The sequence below is a fragment of the Hipposideros armiger genome, unplaced genomic scaffold (genome assembly GCF_001890085.2).
Source record: "Hipposideros armiger isolate ML-2016 unplaced genomic scaffold, ASM189008v1 scaffold_12, whole genome shotgun sequence".
NCBI classification, from domain to species: domain Eukaryota; kingdom Metazoa; phylum Chordata; class Mammalia; order Chiroptera; family Hipposideridae; genus Hipposideros; species Hipposideros armiger.
In genome coordinates this window covers 3946744-3957192 of record NW_017731362.1, presented here as the reverse complement: position 1 = coordinate 3957192, position 10449 = coordinate 3946744, and the positions used below count along the sequence as shown (strand labels likewise).

Genomic DNA, 10449 nt, shown 5'->3' with positions numbered 1-10449 from the left:
GAGTGTACTGAACAGGGTGCAGCACCGCTCTGGCCCATCTGTGAAATATGGGACATCCAGGGGAAAAAATCTTAGGCTATGTAAGGGTGAAATGTAATATTAGAAATGGGCAGGACGACTCCTAACAAAGCAAAGCCAAAACGAGAGTAAGAAATATTAACGACTGGGACAAATGATTTCTCCAAGAGTCAAATTCATGCCTTATTTATCTTGGAGATGGAATACTCAAGATATGTAAAGATATAATGGTAAATAATAATCAGCTATATAGTTAACACTCTCCATTTTCACCATTCTCAGGAATAAGAAAGAGCTGAGTGAATACTCTCCTTCACTCATATCCTGCTCAATGCCTCAGTTACATATTTCACAAAATTTCAAGGAGAGTTTGTAAAAGGCTTCCCAATATTTTAATACTATATTTTCAAGGAAAAGAAATGTATGTTGGAATTATTGTTTTAATTTTCTTAACCCTTTGGTTTATTTCCTATAGTAGACTCAAAGGAAAGGCATTTCCTTTAATCTTTGCCAAGGTTACTTGATACCATATCATTCTTAGCTATGAGCTTGTTGGATTTAGATGAACTTAGCAGATGTATATTGTGGATTCTACTATACATATGCACTGAAAAACAATCCTTAATACATCTTTTGTCAGCTGTGTCTTACTAGCTGCCTAACACCTTTTTGCTATTAATCAAACTACACTATTAAAAGCAGGACATTTACTGGTGTAGGAAAAAATATTCCCCAAAATGCATTGAAAACATGTCTTGAACTTCACTTAATTAGGGTTAATTCCTCTTCTCAGATGTTGACATGTGCCTTCAATTCTGTAAAATGTACAATTATAAACCATCATTTCACAAATCACAAAATGAAATTACTAATTTATTTAAATATAACAACTCTCAAGTGTCCTTGTTAGTGTATCAGGTCTTTTTAAAACATTTCAAGATGATCTAAAAATATAAAATTTGGCATGAGTATATAGGTTTTGTTTGTGGTCAAAAGAAAAAAATCTTGCAATATCCAATTTTCAGTTTTAAGGGAATTCCCTGTCATGCCAGGTCTATGTAATTTTAGCTCCAGAAAGACGGTGTACCTCTAAGTGAAAGAATAACAAATATAATTAATCATTTAATTGGTCTCAGAATCTGAGAAAGTAGTTGACTTTCTCATGATTGGATAACTGTTCCTTTTAGTGGTTCCCAATTTTTTGCTTAAAAAATTGAAGTAGTCATCTGATCAACCCTTAAAAACAACTTACGGGATTACCATGTGATTTTGGCGTATAGCTTGGAAGGAACTCAAGGAACTGAGTGACATCATTATAACATTCCTGGCACAGAAAGCTAATACTGCCAGCAAGTACTGAACTCTGAGAGCAGTCATCTTAGTACGAAATATGGTTTAGTTTAGAGACCAATGGCACATTTTACGAATTCTACTAGTCTAAGTACACCAAAGAAGTAAAATGCTTTTGTTTCTTATGAGAGGTAGATTTGCCAACTGTTTTATGAAGAACTAAACTCTGCTGTCTGGGAAGGCATCCTCTATCTCCTGTGAAATAAGCTATTAAGTAAAAAAATTCAGACTCAACCTAGGTGTTCAGGGTAAAGGGTCACGGGAGAGGCATCTTAAAAAAACAAGCTTCTGGATTTTCAGAGCCAAGGAGGGAATTCACACTTAGCTTGATTGGGATGTGTGCTAATAAGACGTAGAAGAATTATTCTGAGATCTTCTAGAATGTGATCAAGATGTTGGGATGGGACCCAAAGAAAGGAAGACATAATTAGTAACTATGGATAACCAAGGCAAACTAATTCTGGGTGGATTTGAGAAGATTAGAGCTGGCTTTTAGCTATATTTTAAACCACAGCTCTACAACCCAAGTTCCCAGTTGCTGAAGGCAAATTTGCCCTTCGTCAGGTCTGGCACTGTACCGTGGCTTTTAAGTCTTGACTCCACCCAGTCTAGGGTGGTAATATTTGCTTCCATCAGATGGATTTTTGGTTCTGGACAACTCCTCCATGACAGAATGGAAATCTTTTGTTTGGTTATAACATCACCATAGGATCCTTTACAATAATTACACTGTAAAGGATTTTTATAATGATTTCACTGTATCCTTTAACAAATCTGGTTCTCACAAAAACTATATGAAATAAACAAGGCAGATACCCAGAATGTATGGTTCCATTTATATAAATTTCAAGCCCAGGCAAAACGAATCTATCGTATTAGAAGCTATGATGGTGATTATCTTTGGGAAGAAGAAAGAAAAAAAAGACTTGGCAGAAGCATAAAGGGACCTTTTAGAGGTGCTAAGAATGTCTTGAACTGAGTGCTGATTATATGGGTGTGTTCACTCTATAATTCATTGATCTGTATCCTCTTGATTTGTACATATTCTGTAAACATGTTCTACTTTAATAAAAAGTTCATTATTTAAAAAAATGCCACTGTCTTAATCACTGCATCATAGATGCCCATAAATAGTATTTAACAGACATAGATAGCTAAAAGTGGCAATAAAAATACTGAGTGTATTATAAAAAGAAAACCACTAATTGTGAATACAAAATTACTTGCTTTTTAATTCAACTACTTCCATTTATTTCATACCCATCTAAAACCTAAAATGAGAAATAAGAAAAAAAATTAAAATATATAAAAGGAAACAAAAACTATTATACTATAGTTAAGAATATACCCTTTTTTCCTTATTGTCCCCCATATTCCTCAGCTCTATCATTTCTCAACTCTGATATTTTCTTACTTTCCACAATTCCTTTCTATTTTCTTTCCTACCTCTTCTAATCCTCCAAGATCTTTTCCTAGGTAACTGGAGATTATGAAATGAGAGCATACTGGGAAGCTTCCTGGGTCAGCTCAGGACAAATGTAGCTCTTTCACACCTCTTATTTTTATTTCTTTTCATCAAACTCCATATATTTTATTGAGGAATTGGGGGAGGGGAACAGCGTTGGAGAACTGGGGAAGGGAAATAGACAAGTTACTGTCCTTTTGTTCTTCAGTCTAGTTGTGGAGGACATCACTTCACTAGCCCATGTTGGTATTATCATTGTGTTCTTCCCAGGTGAGGCAGTCGCTCACTGGCCATTGGATGGCTGCTCACACTGGCTGCCAGCCACTCACAGTAGCTCATGGCAGCCCAGTGCAGCAGGGGCTGCAGCCTATGCCTTTGCCAGTGACTCACCACAGCCCAGCTCCAGGTAGAGCTGTTGTTCACCATCTTAGCTGTAAAGGGTGCAGCGTCACTGGCCCTCATGTGGGACCCAAACCAGGGCCCTGTTTCTCAGAGCTGACGTCCCAAGCCAGCTCCTAACCAACGCGTCAATCGGCCGGCCCTTGCCTATCTTTTTGATTCTCCATACTTCAATACTATGCACTGACTTTCAATTCTTTTTCTGGCCCCAAACACCTGAGGAACGTGACATTCCCACTTCTAACAGTAGTGTGACGGTTAATTTTCTGTGCCATATGGCTGGACATGGTGCCCAGATACATGGTCAATTGCTGCTTGTTTCTATGAAGGTGTTTTTAGATGAGATTAACATTTAAGTCAGTGGACTGTGAGTAAAGCCTGATATGGTGGGCCTTATCCCATCAGCTGAAGGCCTTAATAGAACGAAGACTGACCTCTGAGCAAGATGGAATTCTGCCAGCAGACAGCCTTTGTGCTCAAACTGCCACTCTTCCCTGGGTCTCCAGCCTGCCAGTCTAGCCTACAGATTTTAAACTTACTAAGCCTCCACAATCACGTGAGCCAATTTCTTTTAATTCCTCTCTCACACACACCCTTTAGGTTCTGTTTCTTTGGAGAACCATGACGAATACAAGTAGCTAAGGTCATGATTCTCAACTAGAAATGGGGGTGGGGGGCCTACAGAAAGAGCAGGGGGGTTGACAATGATAGCTCATTTAAAAAAGGTCTGATGCAGACCTTCTGGAATACCTACTCAAGCCATTCACTAGTCTTCCTCTATTACAGAGGCTGGAATGTTAAAATAAAATTTCCGACTTCCCTTAGCTAAGAGGTAGACATGTGACAGAATTGTGGCCAAATTCATGAGAAGGGCTTCCTTCCCAAATACAATGCTCAAGTCTCACCAGCAGAAAGCACTCTGCTCTGGACTAAGGATTCAGATGCAAAGACAGTGCCTGGAGGAGCTGATCTTCAGCGCTGCTACTACTGCACCATCCTCAGTGCTCCATGCATGGTGTCCTAGGTAAGAGTGAAGTAGAATCTGGCTTCTTAGTGCAACTTGTGCTGAAAGCTGAGAAACTTAGCCTATGTTATGTTAAGTGTTATTATATGCCTTTAAAAACATAGCTGTAATCAGGCTCCACTGAGGCTACGGAAACTCAAAATCTGCAATGGGCAGGACTTGGATCAGCAAAATTTCCTGAAAGTAATGATTATGAAGCTTTGACAATTATGACTTACTAACGAAGACTATAGGATATCCTTTAGAAAGGGTCTTTGAAAATATGGCCTGAATTATTTTATGGCATTCCACTGTGAAGACAGGAGTTAGAAGAGAGCAGTGCTGTGACATCATTTGCATTCTGTAATTCACTAGTGAATTAAAAATTTTACCTCAGTACACTTTCAATATTTGTTACAGTAGAGAACTAAATCACTTTGTAATGAAACCTCACTAACAAATCATTAAGAAGGAATTTACAGGCCAAGTTGAAAAATGTAAATGAAGCGCCCATATTACCTAACAATGTTTTAAGTCAACATAATCATATCTTTTAAGGCTACCAATGATGTACCTCTAAAAAATTTTCTCCAGACCTATTTATAAAAAGTGCTATCAAGTAATGGCTTCAAAATTCTGTGTTTACCTTTTTTTTCACCAGTGTAAGGTACATAGTCTTCCCTGTCCTTATGCTCCAAAGCTTCCTTCTCCAGAAATGAAAGGAGATGTTCTCTATCAAATGGCCCCGTGGCAGCCTTTGATGTCTGGTTCTTCTGCCGGAACCCTGCAGGCAGAAGGGCATTCTGCCAAAAAGAATGAATCACCCATTATGACCCCAAGAATACCAACCCTATATGCTTCCATAGATTATCCAGATAAGAGTTATAGACTAGAATATGATCCAGACATTAAACACTTTATTACATGATATTAAGGCAACAATGTAAGTGTTCCACAGTTATTTTTTTAATTAGGTAGAATTCACTTAGATTACTATTAAAACAAGCACATAAACATTTTCTTCAGAAAGCATTCTACTATCAGGAAACACCCTTTACTTTTAAAATGTCCTGGGGTGGTAATGAAAAAAAAAGTTTTTTAATGCTTAGTAACAACTCAGCATATGTACATGCAGAAAATAATTCCATTACAAAAGAATGTTAAATAACTACATACATCATAGTCCTTCATAATGACTTCCATTTCATTGTAAAGACTGTCTCATAATAAAAAACATGTACATCATACATAGAATATCAGGAGACTAATGTTTACTTGTTTGTATTTAAACACAGCATCAAAGGTTCAACTTCTATGTGCATGTTATGTATATACAGCAGCACTAGGATGTATTTGTAGCAATAACTGTCATTGCTACTCATGCACCAAGGCACCCTGAGATTCTCATGGCAAGAATCATGTCCCTGGGTTTTCACCCGGCTACAGTCTTTTTGAGTAATAAAGTTAAGGTGGGGGAGGGGTAGGAGGCAGGCGATGGATTAAAGTCGTCTCCTGTAGTCCCTAATCTGAATTTTCACTAAACCCAGGCATAGCAAGCGCTGACTAGACAATGTGCGTTCCATGCTTTTGCTTGTCAAAAGCCAAAGAGGTGAACTTGCCTTGTCTCATTATTCCTGGGTATTCCTCTGCTTTGAAAATGGGAGGAAGCCACAGAAGTCATGCAAAAGGGCCAACCCTCTTTTGCAACACCTCCCAATACTGGCAATGATGCTGTACCTCATTGGTATTGTAAGATAATTTTTCATTACATGGAGTGATCTTACATGAATAATGATAACAAATATTCATTTTATTACTAGAAAATATAGCACTTCAACTTTGGCTATTTGCTGAGATCCATAATAATTTTCATGAAATTCACCTCTGTGTTCTCATGAAATAATATGCACTACACAGAAAGCTTACCCATAAAGATGAAACACAAAGTAGATCTATTCCTAACCCTGTACCAAAATGTTTTTGTGACACAAAACTGTGTATGGGAACATAAAAAAGAAACACAAGATTTCTACCCTTAGATTTTGAAATCAAGACAAAAGCTACATGAGGAATCCATGCCCAATCAACCATCAAGTCCTTTCCATTTTTACTTCCTAAAAAACTCATTAGTCTGTTTACTTTTCTCTATCTCCTACACCATTACTTCGGTTCAAACTATGATCCGAGCTGGGATGGAAGATTACATCAGCCTCCCAATGGGTCACCCAGGATGAGTTCCTAATATTCTTCACCCCTCAATCCCACCCCACAAGGTTATCCTCGCCTCATCTCACACCCTCTCCATCCTTGCCACACTAGCCCTTGATTCCCCCTTGTACTTGCCATATACTCCCTTCTACCACAAGGCCTTCCCTGGAATGCTCTGTCCCTCCATTTTTTGATGCTCATTTTTCAGACTGCAGCTCCATTTTCCCAAGGGAAACTTTTCCTGAATTCCCATTATCTGCTCTTATATCGATATGGCATGATTATTTGATTAATGTCTAACTCTCCCCAGTCCTACCAGCCTGCATTATGAGGGCAAAGACCACGTTTGTTTTGCTCTCTCTTGTATTCCTAAGCCTAGCGTAGTACCTAGGATATATAGGTTGCACCCTCCTGAATAAAGATTTGAGAATAATTTTAAAGAAAAATGCTCATTAAGGTGAATTTCAATAAAAGTTACTGCCCTTCACCATCCAAAAGGCATTCATGTACATGCTGCTATTTCCTGGTGGTAGTGATGAAGCTGCTTTATTCCATCTACCTGCTCAGGCCCATAGGAAACATATGCGTTTTAAATTATATGTTAGCTGGACTCCTGGCTCCTTAAATACAGTCTTTGACCACAAAATAAATGACAGCTAACTGGCTTTGGAGGCTATAAACCTATGAACCAAGCTTTATTAGAAGCATAGTTTAAGTTAATGAATCATAATTACTTACACAGGAAAACATAATTACTTACACAGGTAAACATATCATTAAAATGACTGCCACTAAACTTTGCATGTTTCTCCTCTGCAGTGGAATTTTGTTGTAATAATATATTTATCTTGGGAATGGAAAAAAAAAAAAAAAAGCTTTTGCCTGAGCTGGTTGGCTGTTTTTTGGAGACAGACGTTTTGAGAAAATGCAATGTTAGCTAATAAATATACTGAGAACAGCATAAGCAAAGGAAAACAGCCCTCCAAAATATAACAAGGCACCATCCCCACTCTTCATCTGCTCTTCTCTACCCTCTGAGACTTTATAAATTACAGTGGTATTTCTCTGGCTGAAGTAATTGCTACTACCCTTGCCCTCTTTTCTTACCTGATCCTTAATGGCCCACTTTCCAAATATTTCACCCAACAAGTAGCATGTTATCAATAAACATCATTGTTCTGGTCTTGACAGAGGTTGGGGGAGTTGCAACTAGGGTTGGGCAGTTTGCAAATACATCCAGAGGTTAGAATTCAAGCCTCCCCACATACAAAAAGCAGGCCATAATAAGAAAATAAGAAAATCTAAACCATTAGCTTTTAGATCCGCATAGGGCATGAGTTGAAGGGGACTCACTCCAGTTTAACAGAAAGACCACTAGCCTCTGCCAGGGATCAATCAGGCAGTGAGGGATCCAGTCTCAGTTCTCTCCCTAATTGTAATAAGTGAGGGAAGTCACCCAACTTTTGTTTTCCAAGCTCTAGATCAACGTTCTCAACCAAAGGTGTTTTTGTCCCCCAGGAGACAAATGGCAATGTCTGGAAACATTTTTGGTTGTCACAACTGGGGGTTCTGGGGGGAGGCATATTAATCATGGTTTTTATTTTCTGTATTTTATGATGCTTTGACATCTTGAGGGCCTGGCTAATCCTGAAAAGACTGCCCCTCCCATAGCTAATTCCTAAGGGTAGCAAAACAACCTCCCCTGCCACCAGTGTGCCTTTCATATGAAAACCAACCAGTGCAGAGCCTATAGCTCCAACCACCCACTCTATCTCACACAACAAACCAATATTTCCCCTGCCCTGAATCACCCAGGTACCGGACTACCAGAGACCACTCCTGTAGCCCAGAGTCCATTGAATTTATTCAAACTAGCCAGTCCTAAACTTGCTCACACTTGCCTACCCTGTCTCACCCATTCCTTCCCTTGGTAACCACAATAAAGGTTCCAGGCCATGCCTGTTCCATGGCTCCTTCTGCCTCCTGATGAACCTGAGTGCTTCCCCATGTGGCCCTGTGTGGCATGGTGTGCCTCCTGCTGGTGGGAACTGTAAGTAACAAACTTTTCTTTCAAGGCAGTTGTCTCTATATCTGCCATCTTACCGTACCTGATTAAAACAAAATTCCAGGTATGTTTTAAAACAGGGTTATGCTATTGGCATGTAGTGAGTAGAGGCCACGGATGCTGCTACATGCACAGGACAGCCTCCACTACAAAGAATTATCCAGCCCCGAATGTCAACAGTGCCAAGGTTAAGAAACTCTGAACTAGATGAACTCTTAGGTTCCTACCATTTGATTCAAATAGGCCTAACAGGTTGAACTCCATGAAGAAGGTATTGCTGTGACATGAGCAAAACAGCACTGTTATCCGAGTATCTCCCCAGTTTTAGGTGTACTGAAAAGTTTTCTTTATAGTAACAGTTATCATTAAGGGATGTGACCTATGGTACAGAAACATTTTCCAAGTGCTAAAGTAATGTGGAGAATAGGAGTTTAATTCTCAATAAAAGTTTAAAAACATCCCAGCAGGAAATGAACGTGTGGTAGCGACAAGAACAATTTTGTAAAACAAACTCTACCTCAATCCTAAAAGGCACTAAAAAAATCAATGTCTTGGCATAAAGAAACTTGTAAAGAAATCTAGCAAATAACCATTACTTTTAGGTTAAGTAGCCATAACCTTAGGGTTCTCCCCTCACTACCTCCCCGCCCCCCAATACATACCAGGGAATAACAATTTAAGGGTCAAGGGTCTCTACCTTAGCCTATGTAACTTATAAGACAAACAACATCCACTTCGCAAACTGAAACATACATACATCTATTCCGGTCTGCTCCACATGAGTGCAGGATTGCTGAACCTACTTAGATCTATCCTACCAATGACTAGAAACATTCGATTTGGTCAGCATCTATCAAAAAGGTAACAATGAGATTCAAAATCATAAAGAACCTTCCAGAGACTCTGCACTACAGCCATCCTGGTACAGCAGCTCAGAAGAGGCACAGAGGTCAGCATACATCGAAGAGCTGATCATCTGCTGCATTTTACCAAAAACATTCCTCCCTGACCAGAGAGAAATAATTTCTTACAGTAGAAAAAATTTCAGGAGATGTTTGAAAATTAAGGATGTTGGAGAAAGTAGTTTAGCATAGTCATGTTAGTAAGGATACAGAGGTAGAAGTAGGGGAACTGGAGAGAAGACAAGAAGTTCATCTGGATAAAGGGGTGCCAGGGAAAAGTCATGGAAAAGCTAACTGTTCAAAGATACCTACTTTATTAAAAGGGTTTGAAAAATTATTTCATTTCTCTTCATTAGCGAGCACCTACCTCAGGGTCAAGATCATCCAGAACAGTTTCCAGCTGTTTCAGTTCTACTTCTGACAGATTCCCAAGGAGCTCATCTTCATCAAGGTCCTTGTATTTTTCTAAGTCCTTCCGGAATGGCAGTGCCATGGTTTGCACTTAGTTTTTGCTAGTTAGTACAGTCAGAAGTGATTTCTACTTTTTCTTAAAGCTATGGAGAGAAGAACAAAAACATTTAAAATATCACCTCCACCTACTGAGATCTATTACTAGGTTAGATGAAATATAATTTCCAATGTTATATATTCTTTGACCATATATCACACACTACCCTTTTCTATGGATCATTCAATGCCTTTACCTTTTGTCATTTGTTGACAAACAATAAAAAAATAACTGGGAAAAAGTGGGGTAAGCAGGGAATAAAATTTAAATCCACTAAAATGTTTACTTGATAGAATTTAGATTTTCGGATAACTGAATTTTAGAGGGAAAGAACTGTAGTATGTGCCAAAATACAATTTTTTCCATCAATGGCTTTCAAATGATTGCTACCAGAGTACTTTGCTTAAGCACAATATGTTTAAGGTACAGTTGTTTTACTGCAAATTGCGTTAAACATTATTTTGTCTCAATATTAATATGGATATTAATATACTCCCCATGGGAGAAATGGCCTCTTCCCATTAGAAAAAA

At 38.6% G+C, this 10449-nt stretch overlaps 1 protein-coding gene across 2 annotated transcripts in view; it reads right to left on the bottom strand.

Annotated features, from left to right (window-relative positions):
* TMOD3 (tropomodulin 3) overlaps nt 1-10449 on the bottom strand; it is a 63828-nt gene that overhangs the window by 27900 nt on the left and 25479 nt on the right. Inside the window, exons 2-3 of one of the 2 annotated variants that reach the window (XM_019665670.1) lie at nt 9778-9964; nt 4882-5038 (exon numbers count right to left, since the gene is read on the bottom strand). In XM_019665670.1, the coding sequence (XP_019521215.1) occupies nt 4882-5038; nt 9778-9903 (283 nt within the window). In that variant the 5' untranslated portion in view covers nt 9904-9964. Of the gene's footprint in view, nt 1-4881; nt 5039-9777; nt 9965-10449 lie in introns of those variants that run through there. The other variant, XM_019665680.1, reaches the window with a different exon arrangement.